Source organism: Nymphaea colorata, chromosome 1 (genome assembly GCF_008831285.2).
Source record: "Nymphaea colorata isolate Beijing-Zhang1983 chromosome 1, ASM883128v2, whole genome shotgun sequence".
NCBI lineage: Eukaryota > Viridiplantae > Streptophyta > Magnoliopsida > Nymphaeales > Nymphaeaceae > Nymphaea > Nymphaea colorata.
In genome coordinates, this window is record NC_045138.2 from 27424884 (window position 1) to 27446846 (window position 21963).

The window sequence follows — 21963 nt, forward strand, 5'->3', positions numbered from 1 at the left end:
CATTCTTTCTAGTTTTTTCCGCCGAGTCACGTTTTTCTAGTATTTTCAAATATGCGCCGCTCGTAACCAAATTTAGCCGACAAAAACTTATAACGTAAGCGCCGCGCAATTTCTCTCTCTCCGGCGGCCTCTTGCCGCTGCTCCTCACGGTAATCTTTCTATGTCCGATGATGGATCTCTTGAAACGGAACCCTAGATGATCGCCCTTTTTTCGCTGGGAGAAGAATATTTCAAGCGTCAAGTGCAGCAAAGTCAGGAAACGGAATCCGGGCAGTGTGCTTTTTCAGTTACATAGTCAGACGCGGACGTTCTTGTCAACAGTAACGGTTTGTCTTCTGTTGTCGCTGCCCGAGATTGACAATGAATCAGCAGCCGGAATCCTCCCCGCTTCTATTGAATTCCCGAAGAATCATCCGCCATCCATCTAATCCTTGAGAGCTTGTCGCCGAAAACCGCGGTCGTCACTTCTCTGAAGCAAGGGATTAGCACACCTCTCTCTCTCTCTCTCTCTCTCTCTCTCTCTCTCTCTCTCTCTCTCTCTCTCTCTCTCTCTCTCTCTCTCTCTCTCTCTCTCGTGTTCGGCTGTGCCAGTTGTCTGCGTGTTGGATGGGTCCCTGTTATTGCCGGGGCGAGCATTGCTGTGTTCTGTGAAGGTTTCCTGTTTCGGTGAGTTTTCGCTTTTCATTTTGTTTCTTATGAGGGTTCTGTGAAAGGGTATTGGCGTTAGGATGTTTTTGAGCGTTAGGATGTCCCCGCCCTCGTCTTTCGCCCGCCCCTCTTTCCCCATCTCCATTTCCCTGCTCTCATCTCTCGCCCGCCCCTCCTTCCCCTGCTCCTTTCCTGTCCTTTCTATCCCAGTTCCCTCCCCCGTCCCCCTTTTCCTTTCCCAGCAGCGCCGGGGAGTGGCCGCACAGTCATATCCCTCCTCCGAACCCAGCACTCTCGCCCGTCTCCTTCCCTAGGTCCCTTCCCTGTCCCCTGTCTGTCCCCGTCAGCACCAGTTCACATTTGATATTTGAAAAATGAGATGTAGTTTTCTGTAGGGCGAACGTGTGCAGTTCCTGTTTACCATCAATTTGTTTGCGTGGCATTTTTTTTCTGATGTATCTCAGTAGTTTGGAGATTTTTGTTTGTAGTGTCTGGTTTTCTCCATAGCTAGTCTCAGAAATAGCATCCAGATTTTTATTTGTAATTTTCTCCATAGCTAGTTTCAGAAAAAGCATCCACTACCCACCGATTAAGGCCATACATTGTCATCTAAAAGTATTTGGGCCAGGTATTACAGTACCACAGGTCCAACTCTGCAGGTTGCAATTTTCATGGAGGAGGATACTCTTTTGCAAGCGATATATGAAGATGAGGCCCTTGATTTTGAGGATGTGGAGATGGCCGATGTAGAAGACGGGCAGGAACTGCCAGAACATGTCGAGGATGTGACTGGTACAGCTGAAGGTGATGACTCCCTTCGGGGAAAAACAGAGGATGTAAAGATGGTATCCCGGAAGAGGCGCCGGAAGTCTAGAAAGAGAGATAAGAACCTTAACGGTGCTAGAAAGGATGATAGCACATATATGGACAGGTTAGCAACAGATGCTACTGTATCGTACTAATACCAATTACTCTGAAATCAATTTCTGATGTGTCTTGCTGTTTAGATAGCTAAAAAGAAAGAATTTTTGAAAATGGCGTTTAAAGTGGAATCTTGAAAACTGTTATTGTCAAAGATGAAATAATCTTGCACTCATGCTTAAGGCTACATCATTTGCGAGATGCAATTTGAGTAGTATAATTGTCTTGTACTTTCTTTGTGGTTCGACTAATCATGTTGTATTTTTGTACATACAGTTTTGTTTTGGAAACCAGTAGACGTTTAAATGAGAAGAAGATACACCTTGTTCGTGAGGCTGTCAAATATCTTGGACTTGCAGCAGTAAACGATCTTGTTGCTGAGGTAATCCTTTTTTTTTTTTCCCTTCCTCATAGGTGCTATCTAATACTTTTGGTGCTACTATTGGCCACTTCTTGTTTGTTGCACCTAGTTCCATATTTACATCCACGTAATTCATCTTTGGCCTATTTGATTCTGGTCTCTACGACAAAAATGCCTTAACCAACTATCAGAGAATAAAGGGGAAAAATGATAGGGAGTTTCAGGCATTTTACCTATGACACAATTGTAGTATTTGCATTAGTCAGGATATTTTGCATTCTTTTTGTACTTAGTGGATAACAAAATTCTAGACTCAGTTACTTTTCCTTTTGTGCCTGAAAAAAGTGTAACTGGCTCTCTTGGTATTGAAACTAAACAGGTGATATCTCTAACATACCATAAGAATATGGTTAGTGAGCTAATGTGTTATGTTGTATGAAGTATATCTCCTTAGAAAAGGAGGGGAAAACACAAAGGACTTCCTTTCCAAGTTGGTAACGAACTTTTAGAAAATTGATTTACTGCAATATATAGAGCAAAAATTTCTGGTTCTTGTCCAGATTAGTGGATGAAATGTATCTCTTTTACCTTCGTTTGCGCTGAGAGTTGAGGCAACTTAAGAAGTCTTTCACAATGACAAAGCTTTCCGGAGCTTAACATGAGAGGTTTGTTGTAAAATCTCGAGAACACATTGACGTGGTACACCAAATAATGTCTGGACGTTAACTCCTGAAAACGCTAATGTCAAGTAACATTCTTAGCTACTAGATTAAAATTCTCCTCCTCATTTTTTCAGTTTTGGGAAGATGCCAAAAACCTCCATCCAAGTTATTCATGATCAAATTTGAACTTTTTTTTTTGGTATGCTTTGTTTTCTTTTTTCTGTTGCAATATTTTGTCCACTCAAGAGAAGAAACTTCATGTTTCACTAATTGAAATCCTCCTCGAAGCCAACTTAAGGAAAGATGGCTGGTTTTCATCATGTTTACTTGACGAGATGGCTTTACAAACTATGTGATTGGAGTGCTGGATACTTCTCCTAATAGGACATTCTGGTTTGTGTCTTATGTAGGTTATTTAAATCAGTCAATTTTTCTAATCTACATGAGAATTTTCTTGGGTATCATTTTGTACAGGTCACCTGAAAAATAAAACAACACTGCAGCATCGAATACACCTGCCCTTTTTGCTTTGGAAACAACTACTTCCAAAAACTCTGGTTATGAACTTGAGGAATTGGAATAGACAAAGTTAGATCTCACTTCTACTTAAGAGCCCTCTAAGCCACTAAAATTATATGAATCTGAGTTGCAGTAGAGTTGGGTAAACAATTTAATGATTCTTTCTGCTATCTTGGTAGACCATTCATTTTTCTTTTATGGTGATAGGGGTATTTTTTTTTTTTTGGGGGATCTGTCAGACTTCTCGACCTTAGGAGGTGCATGTTTACCATGCTTAGTTGTCCTTCAATGCACGGGTGAGCAGATACCTTTCCCATCCATACCTGAAGGTCTCCCACTCTTTTTTAGCCTTTATGAAAAATAGCACATGCCTTTTCTCGGACGTTGAAGTCTAATTTCTAAACCCCTTTCAAAGCTATTAAGGATTTGATTCGGTCCAATGATACTACTATATAGAAAATTTGTCTTTCTGCTTCTTAAATTTGAGAAGCTGAAATTGTTTAAAGAGGCTTTGAGGATCTGGTGCTTAGGGAATGGAAAGTCAAAATTATGACAACCTTCAACTCTTTCTGATTATTTTGCTTGTCGTGTTCAACTTTGAACCTTGAAACTTTGCTGTCCATTCATAGAGAAATTTCTCTATACATGGTATTTCTTCATGGACTGCAGAAATAAAAGACTTCCTCAACAAGTTTCATGAGTCAATTCTTCAAAATTCTTCTGTTACTTTCAGGGGAGGGCAAGCCTTAGCTCAATTTTATTTAGGAAAGCTCACTTTTATTTAGGAAAGAACACACCTGCTATTGGTGGTTTTGTCATGGTATCAGTTGGATCAAATTCATAAAGCAAAATCAGTTCTAATATAAAGTCGGAAACACAATCCTTTAGCTGATAAATTGGATCCTTCTGGCTGGTCTTTATAGAGATGCGAAAGACCAAACAATGTCAGCATGATGTGAGGGAACTTTTCCTTGCAAATTTGCTTCAAGTTGTGCTTACACATACAGTTTTTTCTGCTTCCAAGATTTTTTGTTCACCTAGAACTGTAGTTCATATTTGGATGATTCCTTGGCTGCATAGTTATGTCAATTTGCAGTTTAGTACTCGGGGTATCACTTTTTTTTTTTGTGATTCCAATTGCTTTGGGCTTGTGTACTTCTTAATGTCTCCATGCTTGCAAGTTGCAACGGTTAGCTCCATCAGTGTATTAGCTTAAATATATGGAAAACAACCATTTTTTCTATTCCTTTTTACTCAGAAATAAGGTAAATGTTGCAACTTGAATCTCATTTTGGTTTATGTGTGAATGCCTTCTCCTTTAAGTTGCACATTCTTCCAATTCTTATTCGGAACTATATTCTTTGGTCTGATTCTGAGAAAGGTCATCCTTTTCCTGGCCTGGTTTGTCAATGCTCCTGTTGGTTCTCTTTATTGAAATTTGGATTTATGTGGTATCATGTCTTGCAGGTGGATACAATTCAGAAGTGTGGGGGTCAAATGACTGTTGATGGTACACGCCAGCGGACAGGGGGTGGCATATTATGGAACATCCTTAGATTGCGTGACCGAAAAGCTTATAGGGAGATAATGGCAAGGGGAAAGAAATTCATGGTACAAACTTAATCGTGTGAATGATCTACTTTTACATATGGCTTGGTAACTGGCAGTTCCCTGGCCGTTTAGAAACAAATTCAAAATTTTTGTTTGGTCTGTTGGGTAAGAATGTGGTTATTTTCTTATTTTGCAGAGGCAACGTAAACAAGTCCGAGTGATGGATAAGCTTCAAAAAGAAACTGTGGAAACACCACACTCATCTGATATGGCCACTAGTGAATGTTTGAAGAATTCATCAACTGCTGAGCCAGTGCAGGATGAATTGTCTAAACATGATTCACCGCAAAACCGTGTTTCTGTTTGGCACAGGGTGCGTGTGCCAGTAAGTTACGGTGACCTGGTTGATGATGGAACGGAAGAAGGAGAAATCACCGAGTGAAATGATGCAGTAGAAGCCCAGCTGCTCCTAGTGCTAAGCTGCCTTTTTTAGGTCATGCTTGCACAGACCAAAGTATGAAGAGAGGCCTTCTTTTCCTTTGTTTTTCCAAGTACCAGGGGAAGTTGGTAACCAACAGTTAGAATAGCAACCGGAGGTCCAAGATTTTATTTCAGAACGATGTTTGGCAAATCGCTCTAAAAAAGCCTATACTCTCCTTGAGGAATTTGGTGTTTTTTCACAATGCAGCCAGATCTATGGGCAGGAGAAATCTCAGTGTTCATGAATTTTGTTGTAACTTGGGAAGCTAGTAGTCATACTCACATTGGTAAAATTTGCGGACGCAATGAATACATCATGGTTTACACAGAAAGGCCGTTAGTCCCTTACGTTTTTGGCAAACTCTGTCTAATTAGTCGTTGATGTGCAATATGTTTGACGGACTGACAGAGGGAACAATTCACTTGTCAAGAAGCGACTAAAATGCGCCTTCAAAACCTTGTTCTTTTGAAGGCAGGATTTAGGGATTAAAGGAATACTCTTGTGTACAACTCATGAATGATACGATTTGAACTAAGTTCCTATGGTGTTGACTTTTGAATTTGATTCATGAAATTCCCATCTTGCAGCTTGGTGTTCAAGGAATATCTTAACGTTTTCTGAAACCAAAACTGATAGAAAACTAAACAGAACTTATTCTGTCTATTGTTTATTATTATACTAACATTAATAGTTCATTCTACAGTTTATTTTGTGAATTGAAGACCTTTAGTAATGTACTGAATTTTGTTACTGATCTCTTCCTGTTCCACTTCTTGGTGACTATGGTCCTTCATTATTGGCTCTGGTTTGATGTGGCCCAATATATGCCAGGCGTTATATGACCCACTGTAACAGTGGCTTCCAATACCGTCGAACTGGGCAATCATTTGACATAGCCAAGCATGTGCATATTATACAGATAATGATCCATAGGTTTCTAATTTTCACACTTTTTCCTTAAGCGACATGTTTGGCACCAACTGAAACACGAACAACGTAAGAAACTGCTACAGGCGTAACACGGTTGCATAAACGTGTTCATGTTTTCATGGCGTCTTTTTACAGTAAGCCATCCACCTTTCAAAACTGTTGACTGTGCCTTCTTCTAGCAACGCAAGAAAAGGCAGACTGCTGAACAATCGTCCATTTTTGAAGATGGGAACCGGCTCCTCCATTCATGCACTGCAGCCTCCACTACCATTTTTGCAGCCATTTCTCTGCTCCGTGCAGACCAAACAATAGATGCTACTTGTTTGTTGCTCAGGACATCCCATACCTGCGTAATTGAAAAGCAGAGTTTGTACTGTATTTATAAGAGAGAAACAGTGACTAAAACCAAGTTTCTGCATTCGTCAGAACACTGTAGTACGTCATGAAATGAGCTAAAACTAGAAATCTGCTTGCAGAACATCTCATGTCAGTTATTTTTTTATGCAAACAAGCAAGTTATTTTCGTTACAAAAGACCGTTTCTTTATCAGGAGAATTCGTGCTTGGGTTTCTCTGGAAAATTTACGTTTGGCTGCCTCAGGTTCCAAGCATCTAAGATAGACTAGACTTTTATGAATTTGATTGGATGTTGGTATAGTCAAGTTTGTTTAATTTTCATTGCAAATTGCAATATATCCATGTTGATATAGTCAATTTTATTTAATTTTCATCGCAAATTGCCATATATCCATTAAGTTTCTTAGCTTCACTTAATTTACTCTCTCTCTCTCTCTTCGCGTCTCCAGTTAACTTTCTGAATTCCTGGACGCCATTTAAGATTCTGAGCAAACCTAGAGAAATCTGTAGTTTCCTTTATATTTTCCAGAATTTTGCCGTAACATTTTTGAGAACTGTAGCTTACCCCATCGGTCGCAAGGATGATGAACTGATCGGCGGAGGTGAGTCGCCGGTAAGAGACCTGAGGAACTGCAATTATCCCGAAACTTTTTAGGCGAAAATCTCCGAAGGCTCTGGCCATGGCCAACCCTGGGTAGTTGTCATTGGGTAGCCACACTCTTTGCACCTTAGGCTCATCGGGCAGGGCAAATATCCGGCCATTGCACCGTTTTATACGCTCTGCTTCTTCTGCAAGTGCATTCGTGCATACCTCACGTTAGAGTAGTTTGCTGTGGAAATAGTCGTATATATGCACCACCAAAATTCTCTCAGAAATGTTTTCCACTCTCAGCTTTCCAAAGAAAAGCGAGGCACACCAAACGAGAAGATGCACAAAAGAAACAGCATGCAAACGCATCAAACAAGCGACTTCTTTCCCTTCAGACCTCTATAAATTTCGAGATGACAGGAAAACCACTCTTGGGACACAAAACCCAGTTGCAGATTTTGACCTGAAGCTTGAACTCATAAGAAATTCAAAACTTTATGATGGATTTATCATTTAGATAATTTAAAAATTGCAAAGACTTGTAACATCTACATCCAAGACAGGCTGAAGATGTGGTATAATGGATCTAAACCCACCTCAAAACTGCCTTTTAGATGTACCAAGAAACACTATGAACTAGGAAAGCCCATATAATTTGAAACACGGCTTATGAGTTACTGAAGATTTCTCAAAACATATAATACATCATTATTTTCAAGCTTTCTTACTCATTTGAAGCTTTACATACTATTATTGTAGTTCACTTTTCAAGGTCACAACAATAACTACAAATTATTGTTTTCTCAAAAAAAGTTGTTGTTGAATAAGTGCAGGACCAGACCAATGACCATGGAAACCAGCAATTCATCTCCTCCCCATACGAATGTGGGGCTAAAGCAGAAAAGCATATAGTAGTTAATTGGGTCCCATCCTCATGTGGATATATGCGGTCTGGGCCCAAATTAAGATCCAGTGCCCGGTGGACCCGGTTCATGACCATGTTGTGCTGGATCCACTATCACTACAAAGATGCCCTAATTATGAAAAGCTCCAAAGGAATATTAGGGCTTACGTGGCACGCTTGGCTTGAGGTCAGTGGTCAACTGGATCGCGGTCAAAGCCCCATCTTCCGAAATTGTCCCCAGCACAGCTCTTGAATCTCCAAGGTTGGCAACGATCAGGTCATCGCCCTGCTCACATTTTAACCCTTGCAAGCATAAGTTGCAAAAATATGCACATACATCACAAGAATATTGGAGTATAAACTTTGAGAAATGAGAAGAAAAACCCTTTTTTAGGGGCGTAAAACTAGGAATATACAATGAGCTTGTTGAGCTCGAACTCGGCTCGAGTCACATATTGCTCGTGCAGGTTATGACACTATAACAACCCAATCTTGTGCAGGCTAGGATTAGATCCTTTGCTCTCTATCATTCTTGGTGATTCATCCTGTGGCCTTTGGGAATTGAACCTTGACACAAGAACAGGCCCCCCCATGACAGAAATTCCACTGTGATAGATTCCCACTCACATAATTCCAGCAAACAGGTCCCTTTCCACAGTGGATTTCTCATCAGTCCTTCCTGTTCTCAAGGCAGCTTTTTGAGGGAGTGGAATTCCTCATTCCACATTCCTTCCTGATTGATGAGTGACCAACTGCATCTGGAACTCGTTTGAGAATGAGAATGTCCTCATGGAAATTGACATCCATAAGTGTGTAACTATTTGATGAATATGCCCTAAAGATTGAGACGAATTCATGAAACGCTTGTCTCGAGTCTGTTTATCGATACCATGATTTCCTGATACCTGACAGAACGCGACACGACACCGGGGTTGAGAGTGAGTGTCCCTGTGACATAGCCTTCATGGACCCGAGAAGGAAAGGAAGAGTACCTGCTTGATGATAGTGACTGCAGTTGTGCCACTACATGAGAAGTCCATGGCTTGCTGAAGCCTGAGCTCCTTGTCCATCATCATGAAGGCCTTGAACAATGACTCCTTCCAAACATCAAAGGCTGTGGAGGAATCAGTGACCATCTTCCCTTCTGCCCCTTCATGGGCAGCCCACTGCCTCCATTGCCTCAGCAGCACTGCAGGCAGCCAGTCCCTCACTCTTTTGCTCACATGGTGACCATGGTGCCCATGACCATCAAACACCCCACAAAATGCTCCCCCTCCAGTTGCATAATCCTTCAAATAAAATAACAAAGTTGCTTTTGTTAATATGTATATGTATGTATATGTATGTGCATGTGTGTGTGTGTGTGTGTGTGTGTAGAGAGAGAGAGAGAATTCTCCTGTTGGGCATTTCATTGAAGGAAAGCATCTGTGTCTGTAACTGAGAACAGAAGACCACTAAAAACAGCAGATTGTTATGTTGGAATAGCGATTTAGTTGCATTCAAACGTATTTGAAAAATTAGGAGATATATTTAGAGATGCCCATCAAAAGCCATCCTGACATCTTCAAAACTGTTTCAGCCTTTCAGGTCTCAATGATTCCCTGTAGATTCATCCGTTCTATGTTTTATCACTTCTTCTACCAAGTTTGTTTTGGAAGCTTATAAAGCTTTTCGAAAAACAGAGCCATCTTTCTGAAAGAAAATCGAGAAATTCAACTATCCTTGAAAATCGGAAGAACTCCCCTCTAGAAATTCAATTATCCTCGAAAATCAGGAAGAACTCTGGGAGAAAGGGAGGGAAGGAGAGAAAGAGAGAGAGAGAGAGAGAGAGAGAGAGAGACCTGGCAGAATACAACAGCGTCTTGGTTGGGGCCTTTCTTGCCTTGTTGGGAGTAGAGGGACACATAATGAGGTAGTTGGCCGCTACAGCAGATCCTCCTCCCTCCTCCTCCGCTGCTCGCATCTCTTTTTTGAGCTTCTTCTTCATCAGCCGACCATGAATTCTCCTTTGGCACTCCGTGACAGTAGTCTCCGAACTTTCCTGCAGAGATGCAAGCACCCATGCCACCTTCCTTCAACAGCCAGCAACCATCTCAAATTCAATGAGTTCTTTGAGTTCAAAAGAGAATAGCAATATATATGGAGGAAGCCAAAAGCGATTCAACTGGTTGCCGAACAATCGATTGAAGGCCCCATCGGCTCACTGTTTTGAAAACCATTTGAAAATAAACTGCACGAGCAAAAGAACAGGAAGAAAGGAGGAAAACAGCCAAAACTTGCTAAAAGTAAAGCGGAAAGAGGAACGAAGGTAGAATTGTATAACATCAAAGATCATTGACAAGAATGGGCTCTGCTTTTATTGAAATTTGAAAGTTCATACCTGTAAGAAAGCTAGATTCAAAACAAAGCATATTGTTCATTTGTATATTTGAAAATCATTTCTCTCGCAGATATCTTTCTACCTGTAAGAACTCAGTAGAAACTTTTGCACCGTCTTCCTTACGATTTCCTGTAACACAAACAGCAAAATATTTTACTATGGTAAAAGTGGCAGTTGCCTATAACATTATATTTAATTCAAAACAAGAACTAAAGTGAAACTCAAAAGCCCAACTCTAGATTTTACAAGTTTCAGATTCATGTAAGATAAATACACAAGAAATCGTATCCTGTTGAAAAAGCAGCACCGGGAAAGACCGACATTCTAAAGGCATAACCAAAACCATTTAGATCTCTAGTAGAATTCTGAAATACCAATTTTTTCAAGTTGCAGGTCTCAGACAAACTTCTTTTAGGCATATTTCGTGTAAACTACCCAAGAATCAACTTATGTGCTAAAAGCAAACACGTCTCTCTACATATTTATCATGCCTGCCATGTAGACCTTGACTTGAGGGATATATACGCTTATTATGTGCATTCATGAAATATTAGGTGGGCCATGACCATCCATTTGGGGCCATCAACCTTGAATGCATAAAAATTGACATGTGAAGGGTCCCTTCACTAATATATATATATATATGTGTGTGTGTGTGCGTGCGTGCGTGAGTGTGAGAAAGAGAAAGACCCAACCATCTAACCAGGACAGTTTGATAACTTTAAATAACCAGAATCATCGTTCACTCACTATATATATCATATATTTCCAAGGTTAATGGTTTAGTATGATATGATATGGTCTTGTAAAACATTCGTGAACAAAAAAGGTTCCTTGTCATCAGAATCCTTCCTTATCATTACCCACCAAATGCATGGGGTCCCAAAAGCAGCAATTGTCATCTTCCTTTTGTTTATGAAAGTTTTTCCAGGGCCCCCACCATCTATAGCTTTGAGGGCAATATTCATTATTTGAAGGCATATCTTCATTATTAGGTTTACCTAACTTTGTATTTAATTGTATTGAATGTGACCCACATTCACAGCTTGAAGTTATTCTTACCTCTTCAACATCTTCAAGAAGGATGAACTTTTCAGAGCACCTTGTTCACTTAGTGGATTTGGAAAAGAAGTGGTTAGATGTTAATTTTTGCAAGTGTGCAAGATTTTCCTCTTATTTGAAACAGAAGAGAACTTACCTTGGTTTTATGTAACTAAGCATATTAAAAAAAATGTAATTAGCTTAAGAGCCACTCTTATTATGTATAATCACGCCGATCATCCTCGAATGATTGCGTTCGAGTTCCTAAATTAGGGATTTGTTGGCAACAACATGAATTCAAATGTCAGTCAATATCTTATCATGGACAAATTAGAGATGTCATCATTTGCCCATGCTTATTTCTTGAAGCAAATTTAGTTTGTTGGGGATGGCATCTAACACATTGACACTGCCTACATTGTGGGTATTTGCATAAATAAAAAAACATTTTTGTATTCCAGAAAACAATTATACATAGAGTTGCACATAATTAAATAAGCAATTAGAACAAGTTAACTTACATAGGGGTTTATATATATATATATATATATATATATATATAGAGAGAGAGAGAGAGAGAGAGGGAGAGAGAGAGAAAGAGAGCACCAAAGCTTCCCCTTCTTTCCTCTTGCCTTCATGTTGTGTTCATGTCTTGTGAGTAAACATTTGAAAGGTAAGAATGAAATATTCCTAAATTATGATTTACGTACTATACAATTATTTTGGTTTATTTACGGCATTTTTTCAATATTTCAGGGAACAGTTTGTAATTATTCAACAAATGGTCCAGCATTTATAATCACAAAAGTTAAGGAGAAGAAGCATTTATATACCGTTGAAAGGATTGGAAGTTTCTGAATCACATTAATTCAAGCCTATCCCAAGTTCGTGATGTGGGACCCTTTTTTTTTCCAAAATCTTAAATTATTGGAAAAAAAGGTAAAGCTTTTGCCTATCATTGACCCGCGGTTTTGAACAAATGCGGGACTAGTTTTAGGCTAAATTAATTATTATTGGTTGCATTCATTATTGAATGAGCGATATATCTTTTAATTAAAAGATCAGATAGCCACTTTATAGGAATAACAACGTTTGCTTTAGAAAAAAGCAAAAGTCAATCACATTTAATAAATTATTTTATCCAAATTGTCGAATAGCTTGTAAAATTAGTATATATATATATATATATATATATATATATATATATATATATATATATATATATATATATATATATATATATATATATATATATATTGAATGGCGATTCTGATTTTTTAACATTTTCATCGTCTATAGCTTTTTTTTCTTTTATCTTTTATATATATATATATATATATACTTTTTCAACTTAGTGCTAACACGTTAATGTGCTTGTACCAATTTTTTTTGGCACTGTTAGTGGGTGACGTTATCACCCAAAAAAGGCGCTTTGGGGCCTTCTTTACATGTCCTATCAAATTGTTCCTAGGTCATATCTACATTGTCAGATAACAATCATGCATATATTAATTTATTCATTTCATATTATCTGGTTTTGTTCCCATCTTATGATATATCAAAAATATCTAGTTTCTCTCCTAGCTTATATGTATTACTCTTTTATATATATATATATATATATATATATATATATATATATATATATATATATATATATAAAATAAATAAAAGGTCAGAGTTCACAAATTTTGAATTTCTCGTCAATTGTGAGAAACTTCTTAGTAGACATTTTTTTTCTATTGACATGATTGGAAGTCTGCTCAACCATGGTAGGCAGTTGGGACTATAAAAAAAAAAAAAGGGAAAAAGACCAACTGTGTAGTTCATTGGAAGGTTGCACATCAGAAAAGTTATCTTAGGTCAGATTGGCTCACATGGGATAAAAAGAAAGGGTGATCTTACATCCCATCTTCGGCTAACTTTGTTTGACAAATATACCCTGAAATGTTTGAGCTGAATTTTGACTTTTGATCCTAGGTAGTAGCTTATCATGTGGCTCATGTCATCTACTCCTTAAAATCAGATGTGATTTAGAAAAAGTGATGTACACCATTCAATTTATGCTACTTTTTCCCCCTCTAGATATTCCATTTTATTGGAAATATAGGTTCTGCTAATCAATATATATATATATATATATATATATATATATATATTTATTTATTTATTTATTTATTTATTTATTTATTTTTGTTTATATATTTACTAAATTATGATTCTAGATGCATTATACATCAAAACAAGGTCGTCCATCTAAACCACCCTTAAATTGTCAGATATTACTTTTAAGTCTGGCTCCTCACCCACCACCACTGGCGACCTGCCAGAGGGAAGGAAGAGACTCAGTGCCTCCCCTGCATGAAATTTTATGCACTATTTTAATAATGACAATAAATGTCTATGGGTAATACAAAGAGAAACTTTTGTAGGGACAAAAAAAAGAAACCACAAAAAAGATTTGGGAATTCGATAAAGGTAAAATTAGTCAATCTTGTATATGCATATCATTATGACCAATATACCCTTCTAAGCAGTAAAAAGACGTTTTCGTTCTTTTGTCCCCATCATAGTGTTATCTCATTATCTAATAAATATTTTATTAGTTCATACTTATATTTAACATTATCTCATATATATGTATGTTATTTTATTATCTCAAACATGATCTCATATTTATGTCTAGTGTTCTCTCACGCATCTGTTTGTTATCTCATAAATTATTTGTTATTTCATAAACATTATCTCATACTTATGTTTAGTGTTATTTCATACATTTGTCTGATATTTCACTATCTCATAAATATTTGTTATTTTGTACTTATTTGTTATCTCATGCACATGTATATACACTGTATTGACATAAAAGTAAATATGCATATTGATAATAGGGTCCACATCTAATATACACTAGTTATATACACGAAGAGATGTATGGAACTTATTCTCGTTTGTGTGTTTGAATGGTATATAGAAAATGGCATTTTGCAAAACACCCAAGGAAGAAGCGTGTAAGATTATTTATTCCCTTTTGTAATGACTATTTTGCCAGAACATGTCTATCATCTAAACACGCCCTAAAAGAAATTTATCAATCTCAAAAATGTCATTGAGGGACTCAAAGAGTTTTATAAATTAGAAACACGGTTTTGCGATGAAAGCTTCAACTAGTGGAGGTTTAATATTATCATACTGACCTAGATTACATATTGAATGAAGTCTTATATAACAAATAATCCCTCCATGTGTGTGAGGGAGAGAGAGAGAAAAAAAGTGTGTATTGGTTCTTTGGGGGTATAACATTTTGAAATAATGAATTAAAAAAATGCATCATATCTCTCTTCTAAATGAGAAACAACTATCTAATAACACACCATTACACCAGAAACAAATATGCTATGAAATCACTCTATCTTGTCTGTAACAATCTGACTCACTTCCACATCGGGTTCAAATCCCTAGTGCACCGAACTCGACCTGCCCCCTACCAACATAGGTTTCAACTAAAAAAGACTAAGAATCTAGACAACCAACTAGTTAACAACCCCCTATATAAGTCCCTTAAGTTTCTTTACAATATTAGATACATCACATCGTGTTTACTTTCTAATTTAGATTTAGTTTCTTGTGCAGAAAGAAACCAAAACCAGTTGAAAGATAAAATAACTAAGTTAATGCCTTCTACTTGCTTTTCACTTAATCATAGAGCAGAAAAGTAGGTGTACCAAGTGCTCTGTAAAGTAGGGAACATGAGTTTGTGGCTGCACTGGAGAAGAGAGAGCGGTGCAGCCCCTTGTTAGGACCTGACCTTTGTTAGGAACCAGTCACATCCATATTATAAAGCCCTTTTTCTTAACATGATCATTCAGGACAAGGAAGACCAGGTTTCCTTCACTTTTTAACAGTTTTCTCTAAAGTTTTCTTTTGAGAACCTTAACTTCAGAAGGTTACTGCTGAACCCATGGCAATCCATGTGGAACTTGTCAGTCAGTCAGTCAGCAACATTTTTTTGTAAGCATAAAATCAAGCATTTCATCTCCTTTGCATGCAAATACATGCATATTTTATGTGTATGTATGAGAGAAAAGGTGTTTGAATTTGGATCCTATATGCAATATCTAAATATGAACTGTGATTATATATATATATATATATATATATATCTTGTAAAGTACTGACAGGTCATGTGGTTTATTGAAACAAAAGACATGTACATAGTTCAGCTAGAGTTCTCTAATACTATTGAAAATAAAAGAAAAAGGGAACAACACATGCAATGTCCATAATTTGATCATGGTCAAGTCCAAATTATCTTCTTCCTATTGGAAAGTAATGAGATCTAGAAAGCTGGCAAGTTGGATATCTTTTCATGTTCAAACCAATGACTACTGCTCTCAAACATTTCTGCGTTGCGTGATTGAATTTGGAGTCCATGATTGTGTTATACACGCTCTGAATCCCTCTAGCTTTTGCATGACCTTGTCAATCACTGTCAATACAAAATGACAAAGAGAAAGAAGAAATTAGAAAGCCCCAATAGCTACGTCGATGAGCGAGAAAGAGATCGCGCCAAGGCTCCATTAGAACCATACATCCAACTACTTTCGCCACCATAAAATTCGTAGTTCATCAAACTAAGGATCTTTTTTTTTTTGGGTCATGAGGAAACTGCATCCAGACTTTGTCGCTTGGTAAATAATATAAAAGCCGGAGGTCAGTACCCATGCCCAAGGGCAGAGATAGGTGGGGGTTCCGTGCATACATGGGCATTCGGCCAGCCCAGCCCAATAAGAGTTGGGCCCGGGTTGGCACAATGTCTGATGCTTGAGCCTAGACCTGGCCCAATGCCCAAAACCTGAACGAGTCTAGTCTGGCTCAATTAAAATAAAAAAAATATTATTTTAAATATAAAATACATTTTTAATAATAAAATATATTTTATTATTAAATAAAAATAATATAAAAATGTACTCGGAATGAATCAGGCCGGCCCGAGCTGGTCCGATACACTATCGGGCCTGATCGGGCTGGTTGCCGAGTACCCATCAAGTACTCGAGCTCAATGCCCACGCTTAGTTCTGTGGGGCATATATCCCGCAAAACCCAATTTGAAACTTTGAATTTACATGTTGGATCTCAACAGACCTATGTCCGGGGCAGCCCCATAAAACCCAAGTCACTATCTTATGGGCCATTTGATGCATTGGAAATATGAAGTTGGAAAGAAGTTTCCACAAACTTATTTCGGGAATTGAAGAAATGAAAACAAAATCCAAATTTTCAAAACCTCTTTGTGTTTGTTGTACTTGGGTTTATGAGAATCCAATGGTAACTTTTTAAGCAAGCATTGAGAATTTAATGGTAACTTTTTAAGCAAACATTGAGAATCCAACAGTAACTTTTTTTTATCTTGAAAATTTTTTTCCACCCCTTGAGATGGAAATAAATTTTCAGAAAAGAACTTTCTGAAAACGAACCCAACCTTCACTTTTTTCATCCCAAGTTTGAAGGGCAGGAAAAATTTTCAAAAATTTGAATTTTCTTACATGGTATCCTGCCCATCAAATGAGCCCTTAAAAGACAATTGAAAATTTGTTAATTATACATTTAGTGTCCACGAAAAAAGAAAAAAAATCGTAGCCCCGTGGCCCCATCACCTATGCCTGTTTAAACTTATGCAAGAAGGTTAATACCCATGGTTAAGGATCTTAAATCATGTCTTTGTCTAACCTTATACTCTATCGATTTCACATTCTGGATATTTAACTTAGCTTCAATAATGTAGGCTATGATTCTCCGTCAATTGAGATGTCAACGGATCATATTTAAATTGGATGTATATTTTAGCATATTTGTGTCTTTGGATATCTATATATTCTTATTAGAATTTAGACAAAGAAAAATCTATACGATGTCCAAATCCAAGATCTGAATTCATAATCCGAATCCGAATTTTAGCTTAACATCTGAATCTACATTCAACATTTAAGCTGAATCTAAACCATGTTACAGACATTGAGTATCAAATATTTTTGAAAACTATATTTGATCCAAATCTGAATATGAACCCAATTACTTAAATCCAAATCTGAATCTAATCTGATCATTTTTTAATCCAGACCCTATTGAGTTTGGATTAAAAATCTAAAACCTTACTTTTAAGTTTCAGATTTTTTTAAAAATGTAAGATTTGAATTATATCAGTTTAAAGTTACCATGATCTAAAATCTCAATTTGGGTGAAATTAAAAAATTAACAAAATAAAACTATTAAAAATAAGATCAATCAAAAATTAAAAAAAAAACTATTAAAAATATTTCTAAACTGATAAAAGCTCTCATGTGGCTCATTTGAATCTGCCACAAAATCAAATCAGTTTGCCATATCGCTCCGAGCTGTTTCTAGTAGCACTGATCCATCTTGGGTGTACCATATCCAACCTCCTTCAGGTTTCGACTCTGAACCATCCATCTTAGGAGCCTTAAACAATGGCCGACCATCTAAACAGTCAAAGAAATTTTTAAAGAAATCTGACCAATGGGCTGTTATCTTAACCATTCATAAAGGGTCATTTGGTAATAAAAATAATTTATAATTGTTTTATAAATATGTTTAAAAATTTGAAGTAGATTCATGAAATACTTTGTTTTATGAATCGTTTCGATCTTTGAAACATATTTACGATACAAATTGTTCTCTTTGCCAAACAACCCAAACAACCCAAGGTATAATAGCGCCATTCCCATAATTGGTTGTCATCAGTTCGATGCACTAGTAGAGCTAGAAATTTTGACTAGTGCAAGCACTAATTCAATAAATTTTAGGAGCACCTATATATACCAACACTAAAATATATCAAATTGGTAATGTAAAAACAAATAACGTTTGTGATTGCCCACAGTGATTGCCCACACCAATCATCATGTGGTTCCGCCACTCGGGTTTGATGCCATCCAATCAAAGATGGAGAGGAGATTGTGTTTGTGATTAGACTCAAAACTGGGTTCAGATCAACAGTGATTATAGATCTCTTACTGGGTTCAGATCAACAGTGATTATAGATCTCTTGCTTGAAACATGAATGAATTACATTCCCTCAAGAATCTTTAAGTCATGAACTTGCAAAACTATGGATCTAATCGTTCCATGGAATTTGAGATTTGGGATTATAAAATTCCCTCAAGTGCACCCGCATTTCTTATAATTGCATTTATTATAATCAGTATATATATATATATACGTATGTTAAAAATAACAACGAAAATGCACAAGATCAGTGTAAAACAGCAAAATTTTCTGAATTATAATATAAACTTTTTCAACTTTTAGCCTTTTAGGCCCTGGGAAAAGCCAGGAAGAGAAAGAGAAGGTGATCTTCCGTATGACATTACTTCATATTCATAGGGGAGAAGAAGCGGCACATGTCGACGGCCTCTAGACTCCTTTCACGGAAAAAGCTCACTCACAGGAACCAGGCGGCGGCGACGGCCATGACGACCAAGGTGGCGGCCTGGATCTTAACTGCCGCAGCGCCGCTGGCGATTTTGTCACTCTCTGGAGCTGGTGAGACTGCCGATGACGGCCCCAGGTTTGATTCTGGGGGGCTGGGTGGGCTGCTGATCGGCGTTCCAGCAGGTGATGCACCATCGTCGTCGGAAGGTGTTACATCGTCGGAAGCCGGTCCGGGTGCAGGTGCGGCAGAGGTGGACGATGGGGAGCTCGCAGGTGTGGAGGCGGTGGGGGAGGTGGCGGGGGTGGAGGCGGAAGGTGAAGTTGCCGGGGACTTGGCAGGAGAGTTTGCGGTAGGGGAGGAAGAAGGTGCAGGGGTAGTGGCGGAAGGTGCAGGAGTGGCGGCAGAAGAATTAGCCGTGCTGGAAGCAGTAGGAGCAGCTGCAGAAGAATTAGCCGGGCTGGAAGCAGTAGGAGCAGCGGCCTTAGGGGTGGCGCTCGGAGCAGCGGAGGGAGTGGCTGCCGAGGAGTCAGAGCTTTTATTCTGTGAAGCGGCATGGGCCGGGGCGGAGGCAGGGGTGGCAGCCGGAGCCAAAGCGGAGACGGAGGCCGTCAGAGCTAGGCAGATGACGGCGAGGGCGGAGAACCGGTATGCCATTGTTTCTTGTTGGTATGACCTCACCGGAGATAGGAATGTCCGGTAAGAGGGTAACTGGATTCCGGCAGTCAAGCACCGACCCTGATGGTGGTGGTGGTGGTGGTGGTTGGGTGCAGTGCAGGAGAATGGTGGTGGAAGAAGGGAGATGATACAGGGGTTTTTGAAGAGGGTGTCCTCCTCGAAGGGTATGGCCGACCGTTGGTGTAACGGTCATCGGTTTGTGGGTAGGGAGACGTCAATAGACCGCTTCAACCGGTCAAGGTGCGCGTCTTTTGGGGTGTGTGTGAGAGAGGGAGGGGGTCAAAACGATCTCCATTTCTTCTCATAACCCTAATTTAGGATCTTTCAAATATAACCAATGGTTATATATATATATATATATATATATATATATATATATATATAGAGAGAGAGAGAGAGAGAGAGAGAGAGAACTTTTCCCTTCATTATCAGCACAAGAATGTGTGTGGATTCCATGAGAATCGAACCATGACCACCAGTTTACAGCAAAACACTTCATTACATAACCTTTGCTGACAGAGAACGCTCATGATATTAAATAAAATCAGACAACAAATGTCTAAAGTAGCCAAAGATTGATCTCCACAGAATGATCTTATTCCAATAATTAAAGAATCCAGCGGGTACTTCCAAACCTTCCATCTTGATGGCTGTAAAGTTTAATAAGATTCTTTGATTGACATGAAGAGATCATTTCAAATCTCCAGAAGCAATGAGGTTATAAAATACTCTAGCATATATCAGAGAAACATTCAAATGACGTAACTGGTGGAAAAGACAGGCAACTTAAACTCACTGATTCCTGTTTTGTGAGTGAGACAAGCAAGCACGAAACAATCTTAAGATGAGAAAAAGAAGATGCAGATGCTTATTTGAGCAGAAAAGCTAGTTTCAAACCTTTCATTAATCAGAAAATAACAAAGAGTTGTAAAATGGGTCCTGCACGGACCTGCTTTCTGAAGAAAATAACGCCAAACAGGAGTATTTCTCAATACGAAGACCAATCTATAAAAGTTTCCAGGAGAGGAGGAGACAAATCTGCAGTCCATCTGCCATGATTCAGATATACTGCAATTTAAGTTCGTCGCTTTGTGGACTCTTCATGTTGATGCATCTAAGGAAAAACCACAGCCATGGCATAAACATCTCCCTCAAGTTCTAAATAGCTGCAAATGTTATGTCAAATCTAAGCATAGATTGCTCTCTTGCTTTGAACTTCAGACTTGCAGTGAAGTAGTCTCTCAATGTATTGAGTCTAACATCACCATTTGTCCAACCAATGCAGATTTGAACATCACGTCACCCCTTTCTACAGATTAATCAAAATAGTGTGGCTTCATATGAAATTGCTTTGTGTATCTCCAGAACAGATTGAGCACAGACTATGAAAATGGCAACCGAATGCATATAAATAAGGAAGATCAATGTTAACAGCATGTTGTCATGAACTCGAAGGCATTTGGCAAACCAAAGAATCTTCCCAAAAAATTCTTCCTATGATATGATGATTGTCGAAATGAATGTGCCTTAAGTTCATCAACACGATCAAAGTAGCTCAGTTGCAACAGACCCTGCATTCTTATTGTAAGTGACAAACTGCCATTGGAGCATCGATGACCTCATAATTGATGTTCATAAGGATGAGGAATATTCATCTTTGAACTAATGCTGTAGATCCTTCATGTCATTCTTCTAGCAGGCCAATGGGGTCCCTATTTCCCGTCATTCAAGCTCGGCACAAAGTTTTTCATGTCAAGCTGCAGCTAGTTGCTTGTAATAAATAGCTTATAAATGTTTTCTTCATAAGCATCAATGGCTGGTTTCTAGAATTTATAGACCATTCAGAGTTGCAACTTTCTTTTAGATAATGTTTGGATGACATCCTTAGAAAATGGTGTTTCTCTTATAACTCAGGTGAAAAGATCTTTCTAATAATTTTTAAAAGTTGGCTTGCATTTTGAGTGACAAGACAAAAAACTTAGCCAATGAGTCAATTAAATACACTTTTCTCTCAAAAATAAAAGGATCTTGTCCATTTTGACCTCCTAATTACCAGCGTATAAGTATGTAAATATTTCTATTATTGAGTAAGTACAAGGAGTATTTCATGTTACTGTTCAAGAAAAAAGCCGAAGCCCCCCTTTTCCCAAATATATTCGCAAAGTACTTAAACTTTTTTTTTGGCAATTGTTATCATGTTATATTCAACTGCTATAGCGGTTTGGAATCTACAAATTATAACCATGCATTTTTTCCTCTTTCTCTCTCTCTCTCTTCTTTTTTTCCTCTCATCATGATGTCTTCTTCTCTCTCTCTCTATCTCTTTCACTTCTTTGATTTTTATACTCTAGTGACAGCTGATCATCTCTTTTAATTTAATGCATTCTCAGTTCGTCGTCTCCTTTGCTCTCTCAAATCTCATTGAAATTTCATTAATGCAACCAAAGGGATGCCAGTGTAGAGAAGCTTTTAATGCTTAAAAATGTAAGCGT

The 21963-nt window shown here is 38.1% G+C and overlaps 3 protein-coding genes across 7 annotated transcripts; 1 reads left to right on the plus strand and 2 right to left on the minus strand.

Annotated features, from left to right (window-relative positions):
• The first annotated feature begins 37 nt into the window (after positions 1-37).
• On the plus strand, positions 38-5746 carry LOC116259342 (uncharacterized). 5 transcript variants are annotated; one of them, XM_031637121.2, is made up of 5 exons: positions 38-666; positions 1265-1579; positions 1846-1951; positions 4579-4722; positions 4859-5746. In XM_031637121.2, exons 2-5 carry the CDS (start codon positions 1320-1322, stop codon positions 5102-5104), a joined length of 756 nt encoding a protein of 251 aa, XP_031492981.1. In that variant the 5' UTR covers positions 38-666; positions 1265-1319; the 3' UTR covers positions 5105-5746. The 5 variants fall into 5 exon arrangements, with proteins under 5 accessions (XP_031492981.1, XP_031492989.1, XP_031492997.1 ...); XM_031637129.2 differs by having other exon boundaries at positions 1286-1579; XM_031637137.2 differs by having other exon boundaries at positions 1294-1579.
• Positions 5747-6073: 327 nt separating this feature from the next.
• On the minus strand, positions 6074-10220 carry LOC116259341 (probable protein phosphatase 2C 66). The gene is made up of 5 exons (XM_031637098.2): positions 9764-10220; positions 8915-9211; positions 8091-8208; positions 6995-7218; positions 6074-6419 (listed from the first exon to the last, which is right to left on the minus strand). The coding sequence occupies exons 1-5, from the start codon at positions 9983-9985 to the stop codon at positions 6249-6251; spliced, it is 1032 nt and encodes a 343-aa protein (XP_031492958.1). The 5' UTR covers positions 9986-10220; the 3' UTR covers positions 6074-6248.
• Positions 10221-18622: 8402 nt separating this feature from the next.
• LOC116262234 (uncharacterized) lies at positions 18623-19582 on the minus strand. Its single transcript, XM_031641397.2, has one exon. The coding sequence runs from the start codon at positions 19448-19450 to the stop codon at positions 18806-18808; it is 645 nt and encodes a 214-aa protein (XP_031497257.1). The 5' UTR covers positions 19451-19582; the 3' UTR covers positions 18623-18805.
• Between the last annotated feature and the right edge of the window lie 2381 nt (positions 19583-21963).